Source organism: Lissotriton helveticus, chromosome 5_1, assembly GCF_964261635.1.
Source record: "Lissotriton helveticus chromosome 5_1, aLisHel1.1, whole genome shotgun sequence".
NCBI classification, from domain to species: Eukaryota; Metazoa; Chordata; class Amphibia; order Caudata; family Salamandridae; genus Lissotriton; species Lissotriton helveticus.
This window is the reverse complement of record NC_136065.1, coordinates 910,921,324-910,944,186: the sequence shown is the minus strand read 5'-3', so window position 1 is coordinate 910,944,186 and position 22,863 is coordinate 910,921,324. Positions and strand designations below refer to the sequence as shown.

At 42.4% G+C, this 22,863-nt stretch overlaps 1 protein-coding gene across 5 annotated transcripts in view; it reads left to right on the top strand.

The window, feature by feature from the left end:
- The window catches only part of DLG5 (discs large MAGUK scaffold protein 5), a 957,981-nt gene that overhangs the window by 109,331 nt on the left and 825,787 nt on the right, over nt 1–22,863 (top strand). For all 5 annotated transcript variants that reach the window (XM_078643375.1, XM_078643374.1, XM_078643372.1 and 2 more), the window contains exon 3: nt 4,518–4,686. In XM_078643375.1, coding sequence (XP_078499501.1) covers nt 4,518–4,686 — 169 coding nt within the window. The remainder of the gene's footprint in view (nt 1–4,517; nt 4,687–22,863) is intronic.

Below are 22,863 nucleotides of genomic sequence, written 5' to 3'. Positions count from 1 at the left end.
CAACCTCCTACTAGACCAGGATCAATTTGGCTTCCGCCCCGGCCACAGTACTGAGACCGCCTTGGTCACCGTTACGGACAATCTTCGGATGGGAACAGACAAGGAAGAATCTTCAGTTTTAGTATTACTTGATATGTCGGCCGCATTCGACACGGTGAGCCATACAGTACTGTTGGAGAGAATAAAATCGATGGGGGTAAAAGGATGTGCCTTGCAATGGCTACGTTCCTACCTTACCGGAAGGCAACAGATGGTGTCACTGCCTCCATATGAGGCGAGCCAGTCGCTAGTTGCGCATTGGGGTTCCGCAGGGATCGGCGATCAGCCCTATCCTTTTTAATATCTATCTGCGTCCCCTTCTCTCTTTGATCAAGTCCTTCGATATCGATCTGGTAAACTACGCAGATGACACCCAATTGGTGTTTTCCCTGAAAGGGAAAGGGATGATACCGATGGATAAGTTTCAAGATTGTATGCGCCAGACAGCAGGATGGCTCAGGCAGAACTCTCTACAATTTAATGGGGGGAAAACAGAGGTGCTGTTCTGTCCTTCTCCTAATGTGCACCAATCGCTAATGTCGGAGTTCAAGCTCACCCCAGGGGATGACCCTTTAACCCCGGCCAATACTGTGCGTAACCTGGGGGTACAACTGGAGGGTAATCTCCAGATGGAATCCTAGGTTAACAGAACGACCAACGCATGCTTCGCGTTGCTGCGACTGTTACGACAGATCCTTCCGCTCCTGCTCAAGGATACTCGCTCCCTTGTGGTACAGAGTGTAATTCTTAGTAGACTGGACTAGTAATGCTCTGTATTTGGGAGCCCCACAATACATCATACGGAGATTACAGAGAGTCCAGTCTATGGCAGCTAAATTGGCTCTAAATAGGCAACGTAGGACCTCGACGACTGCAGCCCTGAGAGATTTACATTGGTTGCCTGGTAAAGAGAGGATCTGTTTCAAGTCTCTATGTATAGTGTACAAAGCGGCACACGGCATGGGCCCTATTCCACTACGAGAGTCAATAGTATGTTTTATATACATATAGATGATTGTCTTATTGCAGCAATACAGTCATAGCTGTTTTAAAAATGCAAGTAAACCAAAACCTTCCGATAACCTTTTTACTGGCCTTATTTTGTCCCCCGGTTGAGAAATTGGCCGGATCCATTCCTCTTTAAAACTGCCCATCTTATTGACGGGCGCTTAACCCAGCAGTGACTTCCTTTGGAACATATTTGTTTGGTTTTTATTTTCTTCTGAGGTTTACAAATTTGTATTACCATATGTTTCTTTACCTACATGATACAACCATCTGGACTTCCAGGAATTCCTTTTATTCTGCCTGCCGAGCATCCCACCTTTTCTCATTCATTGACGTATTTTAATTTAGTGGACACAATCCATGTTGAAGTACTTCCCATTGAAGTGCAGGGGTCGTGACATCACTCTAAGTGGCCTTTCGTGATATCTGTGCTAATCCACCCCCTACCCCGTTTTCTTTCAAAGGGTGCAGCCCTGCTCAGACCCTGGTTAGCAATGTCCAGGCGACTTGATCCCCTCCCCCTCTCCTGCTTAAACTTGGAAACTCCAGGGACGATGACTGGGAGGGGACTCGGGTCGTGACGTCACCTCGGCCATGGTGTATCATCACCTCTGTGCCAGTCTCCAGGGTGCGGCTGGTAAGACGAGCTCTGGGCCTGTACCGGAGTTGCAGCTGTGGCCTGCTTTTTTTGGCCAGTGTGGTGGCCGCTTTGTGCCGTGTCTGTGCCGTTTAGCCAGTGGGGGCCCGAGCGGCTTTTCCGAGGCAGACGGGCCGCTATTACCACCTTTTTACCAAGGGGGTGGAGGTGTCACTCCCGGACTCTGGCTGTTCCACCCATTAATGTATGCAATTAGGGTGGGGGGGCCTGAGCAGAAGTGACCCTATGTATAATCAGGTATGGTTCACAACTGTGAACTCCTCTGTGTACATAGTCCTAGAAATATTTGCATTTTTTCTAAATCTCAGCAAAGTTAAGAAATCACGCCTTTTTTTAGAGAACTTCATAATACTTAAAACACGATAGCAGTGTTTTGCGAAAAAGTACAATCCGCACGTAGGACAAGTTTTTTTTTTAGGTGCCTGGTCCTATTTTTTATCGCAATCCTACTCTGCCAATCACCCCGTCCGCCCTCATGTTCTTGTTTCAGGAACGCTGCCAATGTCCAGGTGGCCTGCTCCCCTCCCCCTACCCTCCTAAAACTTGGAAACTCCAGGGGCGATAACTGGGTCGTGACGTCACTTCAGCCACGGCCTGTCTTATATGCTCTGAGCCAATCACCCACTCTGCCCTGAGGGGTTCGTTTCTCAGGGGTGCTGCCCTGCTCGGGGTATTGTATCCAATGTCCAGGCGGCCTGCTCCCCTCCCCCACCCTAAACTTGGAAACTCCAGGGGTGATGGGGACACGGGGTGTTGTCTCTCGACTGAGGGCTACAACTTTCCTTGTGCACCGCCTCTCCACCCACAGCAGGGCCACCGTAGACCCCTAGCGCCATGCCACTCTCCTTCAGGCGCTGCCCTGAGCTCAGCTGCCTTCTTAGCGTCGTCACCATGTCGTGTGGAGGACCGTGAGGGCGCCAGGGGGACCCCAGGACCGTGTGGAAAGGTGTGTGCAGGACCATGTGGCAATAACATTACTAAGGGTATGACACACTGACCTGTCTCTCGGCTCTCATAGAGTATTAACTCATTGTGGTACTCCTTTCACCCAAATCAAACCCGCTCACAGACCTATCAGTTGTAATGAAGAAACCCAGGGCACTGCCTTTCCCAACTCACAGCAATATAGATGTTAGTCTGCCAATGTGGCCTCGGCTTACCTAAGATATACACACCTTATGAGTTTGCCTAGAACAATTTCAGGCTGAGAAGAGGCCGAGCCCCACAAACACAGGGTGGGGTTACATTCACTCGCATTTATACAAGTTTAAGCTATTGGCATTGTAAATGACAATGCCTTTTATTTATGTTGTAATAACGAAAACTAAAATAAAAGGCATTGTTATTTGCAATTTCAATAGCTCAACCTTGCATAAAGCGAGACCTATTGCATTGCAAATGCTTGTTATAGTCTGGGTTGACAGACCATCTCTCACCAGAACATTGAGTATCAGCAGAGAGGGGCTGTGGCTCCGCCCAAATGTTGGGAGCCAGTAGTACATATTTTGACTGGGAAGAAGTTGTGTGCTTCCACAAAAAGTGCTTGACCTCCACACAGGTGTGATAATATTATTTATTTATCCAGCTTGAACTTCTCAGACACACATGGCATAATGCAATTAAAGTGTCGTAGATAACTAGATAATTTATGATGTTTTTCTCTGGCAGCAGTACAGATGGAAAAAGGGCAGTCATTAACCTACATGGATGTTTAGGTTTAGTTAGACATCACAAGAGATGCCTGATCTTGTAATCTACATCATTCGTATTCTCCAGTTATTTGCTTCCACACAAATGCAAATCCATTCCCATGCCAGTAACTTGTAATACTTCACATTAACATACAACATTCCTTTAAAGCCAGACTCGTAGGCATTGCCAATGCTTGTTGCCTTGTATAGTGGCCGAGATATGGTCTCTGTTGTCTATCAACAAGATAAATTACTTGTGTGGATGGTGTAGAGGGATTGAGGTTTGGTTTAATGGCTGCTTTTAGGCACAGAATCCAGTCAATCCTATTTTCTCATCGTAATTGAGGATCGCTAGAAGATCTGAGGAGATCCAGCAACTGCATTGTAGTAGCGACTCCCCTTATACTAATTATTCCTTTCTGTTTATTATGAATTGTGACTGGGAATTTCATTGAAAGGGGTCCTTTCATTTCCAGTAACGCGTTTTCCTTGTTGTAGGCTAGTAAGTAATATGAGATGGGGATGTAGATACACCCACTCATCTTTCCCTTATTGCTTCATTAGAGCAGCTTCATTGACAGATGATATAATCTCCTTACTTGCAAAAGATTACTGGTGGTGTTCAAGGGGGCCTGTTAGTTAATTTCCTTTTGCCTGTAGTTTGCAGGTAATATTGTTGACCAGTCTTTGCTGTTGGCGCCACAAATAGTATTTTAATGGCATTTACTCAAGTAAAAATAATTTTTGTCAGAATAATCTTCATGGAATGAAATTAAGGCTTTGAAAGCACAATGTTAGGATTTGAAGTGGTTCTATTAAAAGGGCATATGTGCTGAATTCTGCTTCCAAAATTCTGTAGAGTTTCGGGATTTGAATAAGAAAAAAACTAATATTAACCCTTTGATCCCTTTGGATACCAGAGTGTTTTCGGAAGTTGTATTCTTTAAAGCATTAATTACAGTATTGAGAGGACAAAGCTCCTTCTGTCAGTGTGAAGGCTGCATTATAAAATGTTTTTGTGAAATGAAGAATACATTGAGACTTGGGTAACCAAGCAACTTTTTCAAATTCAGAGTCAATCCGTTGCAGATTTTGTAATTCCCATGCTACTTTTTCACCAGGTACAGTTGGAAAAGAATCATCTCCACCACCGGCAATCATAGACCAAAGGCAGATGAGCGAGAAGCTTGAAACCATCTTGGTTCAACTCCGTCAAGTAACTCGTGAGCGTGATGAGCTACGCAAGCGTCTTGCACTGTCCTCTCCAGGATCAACATTCGATGATTGCAGGTAAAAATCTGGTTTAACGGCATGTATCCCTCCTTGCATGACCGGATAGGACAACTTTCTATCATGAAGATTGGTTTCTTAGCAAGGTGACAAAAAGTATATCTAAGACCAGGCTTTTCTAACAAGGAGCTTGTGAGCTACTGGTAGCTAGATGCTTACATTTAGCTCTTTTGTGTTCACCCACTCTACTAAATTAGACGTTTTTGCTTTGCTGAATTAAGTATATGTATTTCAAAATTGGATAGCCTGTATTTGGACATAAATATGCATATTTTCAGAACTCCTAAGAAAATGTTAGGATAAAAATGGTTCTGTTTCTAAAATATATTTAAAGCACAATGTTTGGGAGGTAAATTATACAGAGTTGGAGAGACTTATTATAAATATTACCTTGGTGCCAGAGGCTTTGCAGCTATATGTTGTATATTGCCTTGTATATTTCATACTGATAAATGTTTTTTTTCATTCTACTCCTGGAAACCCTGCCTGATGCACTTAGGTAATCATGCCTGGTAATCTTGCATGGAGTGGCCAATAATTTAATCTCGCCTGACGTGGTCACTATTACAACATCAGTAATATTAGTAGCTCCTGGCATGGCCTGTGTCTTATGAGAAAGGGCGCTTTATTGAGCTGCTCCGCATGACCGAGTGCACCTATGGCGATCTGTGAAATCTGATTCCACTCCAAAACGTAGTTTTGGGGAATGTTCGCATTCCGACACTCATGTAGTGCTCCCTGACACAAGTGTCCCTCTAAAGATTGGCTCTTTACGGACTTCAGCAACTGGTGTGATTTTCAAGGTCGGGCATTCAAAATGAACGTCTCGACATTGTAGGCTTAATTTTACGACTACAAATACCTAAAATCCAAGCCTCCTACTCAACAAGAACCATTATGGTCCACTCTATGGGGTTATTTGGATCGATAATACTTTCTTAAATTTGCCAACTCCACTAAATGTCGGGGAACCCCGATCGTGACAAAATGGCTGCCATCATGTTGCTTACATGCTCACTTTGCTGCAATAAACCCTATTATCTGTGGCACTTCACATAAAGATCAGTGTGTTTTTACCCTCCTAAACAGGGTTCCTCTTTGCTACAACTCCGTTACATACAGAGCTCACTGTTAGTGAAGGCGACTGATGGAAACTTTTTCCTCCCAACTTTTTTATCTTCTTTGTTAGTCACTTTGCCCACTGAGATTAACAACTTCATCCCATCATCAATCAATGATCCCACATTCTGCTTTGGATTCATCAGCACTGCTCCAGGTACCGACTTGGCAACTGCCTTTTCGCTTTTTCTGATTGAGGGTATCCTGGGTTCCCTCCTTTTTATCCACATGGCTTTCACAAAATACAAAGAACTAAAGGGAACCAAGGACTCAAAAACTTGGCTCAAGAGAGTTAACTCTACGCCTCCATTGCTGGACCCACCTCTAAAGTCCAAAACCGATTACTTGGCTAACATGTATCTTATTCTGCAGCGTTTGTCCTCTTTACATGACTTAGCCCAAAGTACCAAGACGAATACGGATCTCATTCAACTAGATATCCAAGGACTTCAGAAACCTGGTTGGGAGAATCACAGAAGCTGAATCTCACATTAGTTGCTTTAAAGATGATAAATCTAAGCGCAAATAATCTTGGAAGTGATGAATGCTAAAGTGGTCCACCTATCTAATGCTGTCTCAGACCTAGAAAACTGAAACTGCAGAAACAATTTGCCTTCCAGCAGGGGTGGAAGACTCGCCAGTCCATGTGTTGAATTCCTTGAAGCTTGCATTCCTCGTACAAAGACTTTGAAATTGAAAGGGCACGCAGAGTTCCCTCAACAATCTCTTCAACTGGCTCTACTAAACCCATGAAACATTCAACAGCTATGATCTTTAAACCTTTAAGGTACAAACAGATCGTTCATCTGTTAATTAGCATTGTGGAACATACTGTGATGCTCACCCCCCCTGCTCCCATTTCTTAATGATAGGTGGATTTAGAGGGGCCCACCTTTTTTTTTTTTTTTTTGCTGGGGTTGGGTTTGTTGTTTTTACTCTTCTCTCTGTACATCCTCTTCTCCTCTACTCTGACTTTCTCCCTTTTGGACTCGTCTTTTTTCACTGTAATATAGATTGTGCCAGCACAGGTTCGTGTTTACCTTCACCTCCCATATTGCATTAATACAACAACTGTAACATTCTGCACCACATTAATGACAAGACTGTTGGTGTACTCCCTATACAGAATGTAATGTTGAGTCCACATGTAAGCTTATGCTCAGCAGTCCTTAAAAGTGCTGTCACTTAATACAAAAGATTTAAATCGCCCTGTTGAACGGAAAGCAAATTCTTAATTATTGTTACAGACTTCAAGGTGAAATTTATCTTATTCAGGAAACTGGAATAGTGTCCAGGGATGCAGTAAACTTCAATTAGGGCTGGTTTAGCTCTCTGGCACATATCCAAAAATGGGGTTATTCGCGCGTTTGAAAAATTGAATATTTCAGCGTCTCTATACCAACGCGATCAATTAGACAGGTTGCTTATTATGTCATTGAAGAAGGATGATTCAGCTTTTTTGTGGTCAACATCATTGCCCCAAATAATGGTGAGCCCTCCTTTTGGTCTAATATTAACTGTGTTTTTTCTGACCTACCTAAGAATAATGGTATGATTTTAGGTGGAGAGTTCAAACTCTCTGTGGATGGCACCTTGGATAGTTTCTCCAATATGCAGTTTAGACCCACCAGATCTCATACACAACTCCTAAACTTATATAAATCATACAAACTGTTGGATGGTTGTAGAATCCACAAACCTACTGGAAGCGAATACACTTTTTACTCAGTCACACAACTCCTACTCAAGGATTGATTATTTATTGGTAAAGGATTTTCTTCTTCAAAACACTTTGTCGCCAAACTTTGCACCAATTTTAATCTCTGATCATGCATACCTTGCATGTAAACCAAATGTTGGCACCCCATTACCTCTCTGGAAGCACTGGAGAATGAGTGATCTTATCACTGATGATAGCGATATGTGTCACTCGATCCAACAGATATTAGTCACTGTATTAATGAGAACAACATACAGATACCCCTCCTAACGTGTTCTGGGAGGCTCTAAAAGCCATTATCAGAGTCTGTAGGATTAACCAGATGGCAGTCAAGAATAGGAAGGATCATCAACAACTGAATGAGTTGAAACTCAAGATTAAAAAACTTGAAAGCACTCTTAGACATACTAGAGCAGACTTCTCCAAAGAACAGCTTGTGAGCTACCAGTAGCTCAGCACCTATCTGTAAGTAGCTCTCCTGTGTGCAGCCTAGCCTACTAGTTTTTTAGCTTTTGTTTGGTTGAATTAATATACGTAAACCCAACATTGAAAAGTGTGTATTTGAGATGAAGATATGAATATTTTCAGAAATCATACACTGATTTTTGGAGAAAAATAGGTGAATCTTTAAAATATATTTACATCTGCTATTTGATTTAAATATCATGCAGTGTTGGGAAGACTTTTTACTAATGTTACCTTTTTTAACGCTGCTGCTGGAAACCATGCCTGATGCACTGAGGTGATCACGTCTAGTAATCTTGTATATAGTGGCCACTAATGTAATCTTGTCTGATGTGGTCACTATTACAACATAAGTAGCTCTTATTACAGAAAAGTTTGGAGACCCCTGTACTAGAGGATTGATAGTACTGCCTCAACTAAAGAGTCTTGAATACAAATTTAATGAAATTCTGAGTAACGGAACCCATAAGTGGGTGGCAGTTAGGAAAGCTGTAGTAATGATTAGTAAGAATAGGGCTAGTTATCAGAAGTTTGGGAAAAATAAACTAAATGTCTCTGCCATTAAGACTCAGGTGAATCTTAATCTTACGTCTCCTGCTGCACTATTGGAAGCCTTTAAATCCATCTATGAAAAGCTCTATCACCCCGATAATCCCATTAAAATAGAATCCCTACACCTTCCTAGATAAACTTTCTCTTCCAAAACTAAACAAAGAATCATCTAGAGAGCTTCCTAATAAACCTTTACCGCATGCTGAGATAGTAAAGGCCATTCAGGGATTCAAACCAGGAGATGCCCCAGGGTCGGATGGTTTTGTATGTAAGTTTTACAAGTCATATTCTTCCTCTCTCCTCATACCTTTACACAACCTGTTTTCACACTTTGCCAAAAAGGATAACACCCAAGACACTGCCTCCATGGCGGCAATAGTTGTGATTCTAAAAGAGCTTTAAGATCCTGTAGACGTCAAAAACTACTGCCCAATTTCTTTACTAAATTTAGATTGTAGAATCTATGCTAAGATATCGGCCAACAGATTACAAAATGTTCTTTATCTTTTAATTCACCCAGCACAGACCGAATTCCTTAAAGAACGACTCGGCCGTGATAATATCTACACCTTCTGTCACTTCCTCGAAAAGGCCAAATTGCTAAACTCCCCCACTGCAGTCATTGCTCTGGATACACAAAAGGCTTCTGATAACGTCTCTTGGACCTTCCTCAGTGCTGCCCTTGGTAAATTCAAGATGGGAAACTATTTCATCCATATGACGCTAGCTCTCGACTCTAATCCACAAGCTGCAATCAGAATCAACGGCTACATGTTCCAAACTTTCAAACTATACCAAGGTATGAGACAAGGGTGTCCTCTCCCACCCATCTTTTTCGTGCTGGCAATTGAACTACTTCTGGAAGGGCTAAGAGCTAACACAGACATTAAAGGAATTCCTTTTAGATCAGGCCCACAAAAAGTAGCAGTTTGTGCAGATGATGTGCTCATCTTTTCAGAGGACATTGATTCAGCATTACCCCGCGTGATTGAAGCCATATCTGAATATGCATAAGTATCTAGAAAATCTCTGAACAAAGATTACGCTGGGGTCTTCACACTTAACCCCCTGTCTCTCCCCTCGATCTAGCATACACGTCTATAAGACTGCATTTAGCAGCAATCTGCATATCTGGAAAACAGAAGACCTCAGTCTATTTTTCGCATACTAGTCATAAAAGTATTCATAGAGGGATTCAAAAGAGCAATTCCACAATGAACACCTTCTGTGCCATCATGGAACTTAAACATTGTGTTAACATAATTAATGTCTACACTATTTGAACCGATGCATAAGTGCAAAATACAGTTTTTTCAACATGTAAAGTGGCTTTCTTTGTTGCAATTGCACCAATAAGAAAAGTAAACAAAATACATGCACTAACTATTTAGGAACCTTTTTTCTAAGTATTCCGAGACCAAGTTAGACTATGCATAAACCTAAAGTATCACCTTTCCACCTAAATCATACATTAGACTTCCTGGTTTTCTTCCCAAACTAGAGACTGTTTCAGAAAGGGCATTACTTACTCCACATGTTAAAAGAGCCCTTATGTATTATGTGGAAATAACAAAAACGTTTAATAAAACACTGCACCTCTTTGTAGCTTTTTCAAATCCGAGGAAAGGTAACCCTGTCTCCAAAGCAGGAATTGCTAGATGGATTGTAAAATGTAAACAGATTTGCAGTATTGAAACAAAATAAACACTGCCCACAATGCCACAGCCTCATTCCACAAGGAAAAAGGGAGCATCAATGGCCTTCTTGTGAATTATCCCGCCAACAGACATTTGTAAAGCTGCAACATGAACAAACCTGCACATTTTTACCAAACACTATTGTGTGGATATACAAGCCTGACAACAAGCTGTAGCGGGACAAACAGTTCTACGCACATAATTTGAAGCAAATGCACCATCTGATGCCTAAGGCCACTGTGAGAGGAGTACTGCTTTACAGTCTACGCATAGCATGTGTATCTATAGCCCACACATGCTACGACTGGAGTATGTTACTTACCCTGTAAGCATCTGTTCATAGCGTGTACAGCTGCAGATTCAGATGTGTAGTGCTGCAGATTCCTGCTACTCCGGCAGGTATTTGATGGTGGCACATATACACTACAACTTAAAAAGTGTTCAACTGTAAACGCTAACATTGACTATATTCTCAATTCCAGTATGGTAGGGAAAAACACTACAATCTAACAAAGGAGCAGTTGACCATGCACATTGTTTCGAGGTGGAGGAGGAGATCTGATGCACAGATCAGTCAACCATAAAATACTTCCTCGAGAAAAACCAATTGCAGAGTCCAGGCCCATCACTAGATGGCAGGAGTGGGCACAGCATGTGCACCTGCAGCACTAAATGCTTCGAATAGATGCTTAGAGGGTAAATATTATACTTTTTATTGCACAAAAGAGCAAATACTGAGGCAAACGTTCATGGGGTTATTATTACCACCTAGTTTACCTGCATTTGAGAATGCCAAAATAGTAGTTTCAACTGTGCCATTCCAATGGCTAATCAAAAGTAAGTAGTTTGCAGCACTGCACCCTGATGGCTGGTATGCTTGTGTTCCATTGTTTTAAGCCTTGCATTTTTAGGCATCTGCCCAGACTTTCAAGTTTGTGATTTGGCTGGCAGACGTGGAAGAACAAAGAATCAAATGCAATCTACCAATTTCTTTATTTATCCTGGGCCCCCATTACAGAACTCTCTGGGTGTGGAACATGGATCTTTAATTTTGGTTCTCGCCTACTCAGCAAAATGCTCATTTATGAGTGTCAGATACAGTTCATTTTCTTCCAGTTGATTGCCAACTTTACTGTTTGCTTTGATGTGCCTCGCTACTTGTCACCAAGATTTTAACAATAGCTTATGGAGATTGCATTACAATGATCAACTTGGCCATATCTAGTGATTGGAAAATTATCGCTTAGTGCTTCGAGTGATAGGTTAATGTTGGATCCCCGTTTACTTGTAAAACTGATCTGTGAAATAAAAGTGGTGTCTGAATGTATCTTAAATTATAAAAGGTATTCTTAATTAGGGGAGCTTCACGCTCCTCTAATTCAGTAATCGTAATCCTTGTAGCACACCTCATGAGTCTTTTAGCTGTTAATTCAACGCCTTATTTTGATTAGTTGGTTCTAAATGTCAGCTTTTGGTTCAATCATATTCATGGTAATGTTTCCAGTCCATTGTTTTACAGTCTTAAGCAGAATATTATGCTCTAACATGTTTTGGGTGTTGATGCATCTAGACGAATAGTGTTGCGTGACGATCTTCCTCTAAGGTGAATTGGGGGGGGGGGGGGGTGGTGGTGGTCTTTTTAGTCTACCACTCTATTTAGTTTCTGTATGTCAAAATCCTGGAGTCTTGTCAGCGGAGTAATTTCTATTGTTCCTCATGTTTTTTTTTCTTCAAATATTTGGTCTGTAGTTACCAGTTCCGTAGGCTCACAATAATGTGTGAAGTAACATCCTCGTCCTGCAGGTTTGTGAGATCTTTCGCCAGCTTCCTGAACTCTGTTGTTAGCAAAAGTTTGAAGGTGGGGAGGTAAATCTCTGGAAGATTGCCTTTTGCAGAGGAATGGAATTAGATTGTGTTCTAACTATTGTTTTTTTAATTATCTTGGATTCAAAGATTTTTTTTTCGGTGTTGCAGTGATACAATCGATCTTACAGCTTCTGGATGGGTTATCTTGTGATACATTTGCAGGTTTTCCCCAAATGAATTTTTGCCTTATTGATGTCGTTGCCAAAAGGCGCCAGATGTATTTTCTTCACTGTTCCATGGTGATGTCCTATTAGATATTTCAGAGCATCCTGTCTGTGTTATGTGCACCTTTCCACATTCCATGCTTTCTCTCTTCCCCCTTATGTGGATAACTTCCTATTGTACCATATTTCTAAGCTTTAAGCCAAAGTTTTGAATTTTTCCTTTAGCGGTGTGTTCCATGTCAGATATTCATGTGGGGGTTGCTGGTAGTTATGAGATGCATTCATGTTTTCTGTTTACGATAATGTCATACATGATTTGTAAATGAGATTTCATGAGTATCAATTTGAGTGATGTGTGCGCAGTGCAAATTGCTATGATATCAACTGAAGCCTATCCTGTTTGACAGGTGGAAGGTAAATCACTGAATCAGCAGATTTTGTCACTATTATGAGTAAACCATTGGGTAGTGTTTTATTTTATTTCTTCCGTAAAGATTGTGTACAAAACATTAATCAGTCTTTTTGTTGGGTCCCTTCACAGTGTGTTTAAAGCCCAACACTTGTACTTTCTCCCTCCCATCCATTCACCATTTGTTGTTGTGGCTGCCCAAACATAGTATGTATCTCCTATGAATGTTTTTTACTTATAGTCTATAGGTGCATTATAAGTTTGACAATTGTGCCCAAAAATTACTTATTATAGATTATGTCTTGGTATCTTGTAGACGACTTCTGACAAAAGGAAGGTTTGTCTCATCTGTGCCTCTTGTGACTACATATAACCTGAATTTCATCTGAATTACACTACGGGCCAGTTGTTTGTAGTATATTACCATCACCCATTTCAGTCCTTGCTTTTATTTTATTTTGTATCCCTGATAACAATTAATCTATAATGGTGATTGACCTGCCTCTAAAACATGTTTCTTTCTAGCCACTGTTTTGACATCGATGTTTCTTGTTAAGATTGTGATTAACAACTGATCATTTCTGTGCTTAGTATGTGGTCTTCTGGCCTATTTTAATATGCATATTTGAGTCTTTTAAGGTTGGTATTGAGCTCCTGTCAATCTATTTTGAATCTGCTTGAAATTCCCTTCTGTATTTGATATTCTGAGCTTTCCATTCTCTGCTGTTTTGTGAGTTCCTTTATGATTGATAACCGTCGTAAATTCACATGTGTAGGGTGTGCTTTTTCCTTTTACTGTTTTTTTGTGCTTCTCTTATGATGTCCCTTCTGTTTTTGATAAGCTTCTTCTGTTTGGAGTCCATACATCTGTTTGATGTTTTTGCCTCAAGTAAAGATTAGTGAGACTTACATTTTTATGGATTTCTCTTCTAAGTCTTACACAGGTAATTTTTAACTTGCTTTCATGATTGATGTGTTTCTTAAGTTTTGTGGTGCTCCTTGTGCCATAATGAAATGCTTCCTTAGAGTTTCGTAATCAGGGGGTTATCCATTGGTAGCACTCTATCATAGGCATGCTTACTCTGGTTGCTCAATACGTATATTCATTGACGGATTTACTCTCTGCCAAGTTTCTTTATTTGCTTTGTGTTATGGACTAGTTGTGTGGTTTGTGACAACAGCTTTCCATTGGTTGATTGTGTTGATGGTTTCACTGGGTGGCTCCACTTCTTTCTTTGGATTGGAGGTGGTAATCTCTGTAGTTGGGCATTTCCTTATTTTCTGTAATATGCCTCCTCTGTCTGGAAATGTATGAAATCAGTTATGTGGAGCCTACAGTTCCACTATAATTTACAATTGCTGATTACCATAAGAGTGGTCGAACACGTCTCCTTAGGCTTGGTGTTAGTTTAGCAGAATAGTATAGTAGTTGCGAGAAACAAATTAAAGAAGGATTTCACTTTCTGTTTATGATGGAGTGAGATGCTGTAGCTCTGGCATGTGGGCTTTTTAGGTCGAGGCTACCGTCCCTCAGCGAAGCTGGGGGCGGAGCCGAAGATTTAATGATTTCAACAGTGGGGCTTTATTTCACCTCTCTCTTCCATTGGCTAGCTTCGTAAATAGAGGCTAGCCATTGGAAGAGATGTGTGTCAATTACTATTTTGCCCGCCTTGATGCGATCCGTGGGCGTTTCTGCCTCTTTTTTTAAGTCCCGCCCCTTTTTCGTCGTCATTCGGAGGTGGGCGTTCACTTCTTTTTTTTTTTTTTTTTGCCGGCCCTTTTGTTTTGCCATTTCCCCCGACCGCCGCTGGAGAAAGGTTGTGGTGCCCGCCCGCCCCCAGCCCCCCCCTTCTCGTTGGGCTTGTTTTTTGGTCTGATTACCTACTTGGTAAGTCAATAGCTTATAAAATACCTTTCATACAGAGGTTATTAATTCAGGCTTTTGTAACATGCTGATTTGTAATTTGTTTTCTCATGGTTCACTACTATTCCTATTGTGAAGCGCTCTGATACCTTCGGGTAAAGTCCGCGCTATATAAAAACGCATAAAATAAAATAACTACCTACCTACATATTACGAGGTGCGTTACAGAAAAACTGGGCCTCTTCGGATGCGCGTAATTCAATCATATTTTTACGTGCTAACGTCCAGACGCATTGCACTAACAGACTTCAAATGTTAAATGCAAATCCCTGAGGAACTGGTAATAATTAAAACTAAAGTCTGGCTTCTGAGTTTAAAATGACAAAAGGCACTGAGGACATAGCTGCACGAGTTGCGCCATTAGCCAGAAGGACACGAGAAGTGTCCGCATCCTTCCATGGGCAGGCGAGTCCCCCTGGCTGCGTTCCAACATTCCCCCCCCTCCCAACTCCTTTCAACAGAGCTATGGCACATTTCACACACCTCGCCAAAACTCTTCTCTGGGGCCCTTATCGGTGTGTGTGCGGCGCACGTCCGCGGACAGCTCAGCAGCTGCCAATGCCACGCACACACGAAATGATACATCAGCCAGGGAGTTATCTTCTCCCACACAGGGGCACAGTGCTCTTTTTACCGAGGCAGAGCGAGGGAGCAGTGCGCCGCAGACAGGCCATGGCCAATGAGCAGAAAGCCAGAGAATGCACATTTCTTATTTAGAGCGGGGCAAAGCATCTGTTGCTTCAACATGCACTTTAATGACACGTTCTCTTGCGAAACCAGGTAGCGAAAGAGTTCACAGTTTATTCCCTGGCACCACCTCGCCGCTCGAAACCCTGCTGCTCAAAGGATTATATGCTCAAATCTCAAAGTAACATTACCTCTAATAATACAGCCGCTCGGAGACACCACGTGAACAGAGGTGTACAGCCACTGAAAAGCTCTAGTCTGGTTGGCTCTTGCTCAGCCCGAGCCCTTTCGGAGCCTCAAGCTGAAACCAAGCCAGGCTTATACATATTCATTAGGCACAGAGATTTACCGGGACTCAGACCTGGTCTCGGCGGCTGCATGTAGCAGTAGTCCAGATCGCCTCCCGTGGAGCGTGGCTCGTTGTGGGCTCAAGGTTGGTTAAAAAAATACCTCGAGCCGAGCAAGAGCCAGCCAGCCAGCCTATGTAAAACTGCCAACCTTCAAATGTAGTTTCTGTTCCCTCACCCACGTAGAAATCTTGTCTGCCAAGATTGAAGGACAATGCATTAACATTTGATGGCAGAAAGAGATACCCAGCTAATTAGTTACACAGTGAAACGCTATTACAAATGTACAATTTATCATCTCTCCCCCTCGGCCACCACCTACTGTGTTTGTGTGGACCCGGTGCATGGTGGGGAGCAAAGCCTCTACGTTTTCCATCGTGGACATTCTGTGCTCATCTCAGAATTAATTTTCCACAGCATAATTGTTTTGCAGTTGCTTATTCCCTGCGTGCCTGCTCCGCTGGCCCTAGTGTTTTACTTCTCTCCAGCAGCCCATGTTTAGCCTTGTCCATAACATGGCGCAATGTTCATAAGAAATGAAACCCTTTTTATTTTAATACACATCCAAAAAAGTGCATGTTAGAACAATTAATTGCTCTTACTCCTTTGTCCTTACTTCAATACGCCTCACACACAACAAAAACTCAATACCTCACTCTCACTCTCACTCTCTCTCTCTATCTCACTACCTCACTCTCTCTCCCTCACTACCTCACTCTCTCTATCACTACCACACTCTCTCTACCTCACTACCACACCCTATATCTCACTAGCTCACTCTCACTAGCGCACTTTCTCACTACCCCACTCTCTCACTACCCCACTCTCTCTCTCACTACCCCACTCTCTCTCTCACTACTCCACTCTCTCTCACTACCCCACTCTCTCTCTCACTACCCCACTCTCTCTCTCACTACCCCACTCTCTCTCAATACCCCACTCTCTCTCTCAATACCCCACTCTCTCTCTCAATACCCCACTCTCTCTCACTACCCCACTCTCTCTCTCACTACCCCACTCTCTCTCTCACTACCCCACTCTCTCTCTCACTACCCCACTCTCTCTCTCACTACCCCACTCTCTCTCTCACTACCCCACTCTCTCTCACTACCCCACTCTCTCACTACCCCACTCTCTCTCACTACCCCACTCTCTCTCACTACCCCACTCTCTCTCACTACCCCACTCTCTCTATCTACCTCACTAACTCACTCTCTCTCTCACTACCTCACTCTCACTACCTCACTCTCTCACTCTCTCTATCTATCGCCCTCACTCTATCGCCCTCACTCTGTCTATCGCCCTCACTCTGTCTATCGCCCTCACTCTGTCTATCGCCCTCACTCTGTCTATCGCCCTCACTCTATCGCCCTCACTCTGTCTATCGCCCTCACTCTGTCTATCGCCCTCACTCTGTCTATTGCCCTCACTCTGTCTATTGCCCTCACTCTGTCTATTGCCCTCACTCTGTCTATCGCCCTCACTCTGTCTATCGCCCTCACTCTGTCTATCGCCCTCACTCTGTCTATCGCCCTCACTCTATCCATCTGTGTATCTATCGCCCTCACTCTATCAATCTATCTATCTACCTATCTATCTATCTATCTATCTATCTATCTATCTATCTATCGCCCTCACTCTATCTATCTATCGCCCTCCCTCCCTCGATCTATCTATCGCCCTCCCTCGATCTATCTATCGCCCTCCCTCCCTCGATCTATCTATCGCCCTCCCTCCCTCGATCTATCTATCGCCCTCCCTCGATCTATCTATCGCCCTCCCTCGATCTATCTAGCGCCCTCACTCGATCTATCTAGCGCCCTCACTCGATCTATCTATCGCCCTCACTCGATCTATCTAGCGCCCTCACTCGATCTATCGCACCACCACAGCATCACTCAGGGGCACCACAACATCACTATGCGCTACTACAGCATCACTGAACGCCACAGCATCACTGAACGCCACAGCATCACTGAACGCCACAGCATCACTGAACGCCACAGCATCACTGAACGCCACAGCATCACTGAACGCCACAGCATCACTGAACGCCATAGCATCACTCGTCGCCACTACAACATCACTCAGCGCCACCACAGCATCAATCTGTGCAACCATTCAACAACTGGTTCAAATATGTTCTCTCAATGTTTCAAGCTGTATTACAAATGTCACAAAAAATGTTAATATTTCACTTCTGATTTTCGTCACAATAAAATACACTGAACATAATCTTCACAAAATTTATTTACAAAAGTTTAAGCTATTGCCATTCTAAATTACAATAACTTATTTAAGCATTAATTATTTTAAAAAATTAAGACATTGTTATTTGTAATATCAATACATCTAAGTCACGTAAATATAACACATATTGCATTACAAATGCTATAGGTGTCACATTTGCGGAAGTTAAAACTATTGGCATTGTAAATGACAAAGGGAGAGGAGTTGGCCTAACAGCTAGGGCGCTCGACCTCGGACCTGGAGATCTGGGTTCGAGTCTCGGTAACGACGCCAAAACCTGTGATTCTGGGCAAATCACTTAATCTCCCCGTGCCTAAAATGAATGTGTGTTCGTCCTCATGTAACGTAACTGGTGCTATGTAAAGCGCTCTGATACCTGATTCGGTTCGGGTCTAGTTTGCGCTATATAAAACTCTGCCAAAAAAAAAAAAGCTATTAATTTCACTATTTTCAAAACCAACACATAAATAATACATTTGTCATTTACAATACCAATAGCTCAAACGTTGCTAATGCGAGACCTATTGCATTGCAAATGCTTGTTTTAAGTGTGTAATAAAGTGGTTACTGTTTTAATTTTACTATATGTAGTGAAGCGGAATACGGCTGGATTTTAATACCTTGCTGTTATGGTTGCATTGTGATCAATATTTATTTAATTTTTATAAAGAGATGCCCCTTGCAACCGTCATTCTTTTACATCATTATATTTTGTTGTCATTATTTTATCAAATTTACCAAATATTGATTCTCTAGTAGATCTGTGTGTTTTATCCATCACTCTGGTGTGTGACAGAAGTGTTTTAGGTTTAGGTTTTTGGCCCCAGGGTTGATTTTATGTATTTTTTTGCCATTTTTGTCACAGTGGTGATGGTGATTTCATAGTCAATTTTGAAGTTGTGCCTTGTTTCCTTTTATTATGTACTTCTTTTGTTTTATATGTGTGAGACGGGTGATTTTCCCAATTTCTAACTCTTGCTGATCAATTTGTAACTTCAGTGTTGCAGATTTCTTGTATTTATTTTTCTATCACCAGTGCTGATGCTGCTATCTTCTGTGTACAAGTTGAGAAATTGGTTCTGGAATGTGGTTTCATGTATAGTCTTGGTGAGTTTGGGTAGTGAAAAGTGCATTTGAGCAGTGTTAGAAACCGCAAACATGATATCTGTCACATACATTTTATCCAGCTCATATTTTTTTCTTTTTGTCTGCCCATGGTCTTCCTTTTTCTGTTCTTTATTTCTCTTCGTGTCTGATTTCTCTTCAACTCTGATTTCTATACGTTAGGCTGACTAATCTTACATTGCAGTAGTTACATTTACTCGGAGATGTGTGCTAGAGCCTTCTATTTCTGTTATTTCCAGTGTGCCCATGTACAAACCAGATTTCATGCTAAAGAAGGGTGCAAATCAGGGGTTCTTTCTCTGTTTCTCATTAGCCATTGCTCAGGACATCAGTGATTCATCCCTAAAATTGTAGTAGTGCCTGATGACTTCCTAAAAAAAGTTCATGTTGGAGGCGGGCAGTGGTGAATGGCCGTCATTGGTCTGGCTCCACGTGTTACTTGTTTCTTTTGGACCATTACAGTTTCCCTTATAACTTCAGATTAAGGTTAGCTCTTCCTTTAAGAGCCAGTATGGGGAGGATTTAGAAGTAGTTACCTCTTGTTTCTATGTCTGGGTTTGTGTCATCACAAGTTCCTGTCACACCTCCCTCTTCTCCATTCCTCTGTTGTGGTTAAGTTTGTTTCCTGCTCTTGGAGCTAGCATTTGCCAACTTGGTGAAAATGTTCTTTGGAATAAGGAACTCTGCTTTTCTTCTAATCTTCCAAAAGGTTGTCTTATCGCTACTAACTTTTTGTTTTAGAAAAAGTGGATTTAGACGCCCAAACTCTGCCTAGTAGTTGGTGATGATCTAAACTAATTACCTAGATGTGCATTTCCACCACCATTTCTCCTCCCCAAAACAAAAGTTTTAAAAAAAACGATTTTCCCTTTCTGTGATTTCTGTCTTTGCCTGTGGTTGTTACAGTTTAACATTGTAGTTTTAACCTGCCTGTGATTGGATATTTTATCACCTGTTTTGTGTTTTAAACTTGTGTTATTTCCTGCCCATGATTGCTTCCATTTAACGTGTTGAATTGTGGGATTTGCAGTCCAAACTCTGTAGTTTTTCCCTCTCATTGCTGATGACTTTCAGTTTTCCCTCCAAATTACTCCTTTGCTCTGTGCTAAGACCTGTATGTTAAAACAGTGCACCCCAGACGCCATTTTGTGTTCACAAGCCAGTGAAATCAGCCCCCCTGCCCCCCCCGCGCAACAGCGATATTCTACTTCAGAGGGCACTTCTGTGAGCTGTTTAAACTGTGTTTACTAGGGACTGTGCACTTAGTTTTTTGACCAGTAGAGGGAGTAAAGTTTTATTCAAACAGTATTGTTAGATTTCAAGTTAGTGCGGCCTTTACCTGCAGAAGTCCAAAGTGTGGATTGAGCCGGTCTGTCTCCTAGGAGATTCTGAACAGGAAAAGCAGCTTCCAACTCCATGGCCAGCAAATCTTGTCTGAGGTCGCGGGGACCTTATATGGTCTGATATTGTTTGGTACATGTGTACACTGATTGGTGGTTGTATCTGATGTTTCTATTGGATTAGGGTTAGTGTCCTCATTGGTTGGGTATTTGAGTGTTCGGATTGGTTTCTGGGTCTGTGATTCAATCAATGTAAGGTTGGCACAAGGTTGGAGAAGTATGGCTCACTGGTTAGAGCAGGCAGACCCTGAAGCAGAGGTCAGACCCGGGACCAGGGTTCAATTCCCGACGCGGCAGGGTCTCGAGCTCGAATGTCCACGGACTCGATAATTCTCGCTTCGGTGCCTGACCTAATCATGGGTTCACACTCTGCAACTCTGGGCATTAAGCTTGCTTAATCTCCACAACGGCCCCCCGCGGCGGGATGCCTGGCTTTCACCTTGGGGATGCCCTGTAGGGGCTATCTCACAGGGAAAAGCCAGGACGGGTTCCCAAGGCAAAGCGCTTAGAGACCCCTGGGTTATAAGCGCTATATAAATCCAAACATACAAGGCTAGAGTTAGGATTTCTATTGGAAGTAGGGACTAGGGTTTCCTGTGTTATTGGTTGTTGGGACTAGAGCTAGGGTTAGACTTTTAATTGGAAGTAGCGACTAGGGCTTCTGGTGTGATTGGTTACTGGACTGGTTGTGGGACTAAGAGTAGAGTTAGGCTTTCTATTGGAAGTAGGGACAAGGGCTTCCTGTGCCATTGGTTGCTTGGATTTAGGGTGGGACTACGGTTGGGGCTAGGGCCTCTATTGTACGTAGGGTTTTTGAACTGATTGGGTGCTGGGACTAGGGCTACGATTGGCTGTAAGGTCCTGGTCTCTTATTGGTTCTAGATTTTTTGGGCTAGTGTTGTGATTGGATAGTGTTAGGGCCAGGGTTCCCATTAGCTGACGGGGTCACCTGATTACTAGGGCTATAAAAGACCAGGCTTAGGGCGTCTCAGCCCAGGCGCCGAGGACAAGGGTAGTTGCCTGTTTGAGCCTGTTAAGGGTGGAGAGGACAAGGGTAGTTGCCAATTTGAGCCTGTTAAGGGCAGAGAGGACAAGCGTAGTTGCCTGTTTGAGCCTGATCAAGACTGACCAGGACCAGGGCCAGGGCCAGAAATGCTGCCTAATATATATACCTCCTTTATGCATCTATATACTTTCAATGTATTTATGGATCTATATATTTCTCACTTTCTTCTAATTTAGCATTTCCAATGCACTTCCCTATTTCTCAGCCTATACTTCGCTCAATATATCCTCTTAATCCACTCTCTCATTTAACCCCATACCACTACTATGATCCCCAGAATAACCCTTTCTAAACTCTCTCCTACTCTACCCCTCCTTGCATCATCTTACACCTCTTTTACTGTACCGATTCCCCCAAAACAAACCTTTCTAATCTCTTCCCTCTTTTCTACCCCTCCCCAACCCTTCTCAATCCAAATAACTGACTAACATATCCACCACTAAAATTACTTTCATGTTTCACCATACTAATTCAAAACTAATCCTGATGGGTTCCAGAGTAGCGTACTACTTGCGCTTCAAAACCCCATCAGGGGTAGCAAGCGCTATATAAATCCAAACCTCTTTCCCTTCACTATCCCGCCACCTACCCTTCTCTACCCAAATAACTGAATAACATATCCACTACTCAAATTACTTCATATTTTACTATACTAATTTTCAACACTAATCCTTTGAGTTCCGGAGTGGCGTGCTACTCGCCAGAAAAGCGCTTCAACATCCATCAGGGGTAACAATGAAATGAAAAGTGCTATATGAATGCAAACCTTTCTTCCCCTTTTATCTCTCCGCTATCCTTCTCATTCCAAATAACTGACTAATATCCACCACTGAAATTACTTTCATATTTCACCATATTAATTCACCACTGATCCTTTATGGGCTTCCTGAATAGCATGTTTCAACACCACATCAGGGATAACAAGCGCTATACAAATACAAACCTTTTTTTCCTCCTCTATCCTTCTGCTATCATTCCAAATCCAAATAACTGACTAACCTATCCACCACTTAAAATGTACTTGCATGTTTCACTATACTAATTCAACACTAATCCTCTATGGGTCCCGGAGTAGCGTGCTACCAGCCGAAAAAGCGCTTTGACGCCTCGTCAGGGGTAGTAAGCGCTATATAAATGCAATTACAATACAATAAGCAATTCAGGCAGTTGATTCCATCAACATTTTGCTCTTAGTTAAAGTAATGGGAGTATCAAAGAGTTTCATGTGTGACTTCTTGTTGAGGTGAATTTAATTTATAGAAATTCTTTTACTTAAATACTTTATCTTGCAAAGTGAATAGCGCATTGGAGGTGGTTCCTATAGGTTTGTGCTTAGGGCCCCCACATACCAGTTCTATTTTATGCTTACGTGGTGGCAGAACAGTG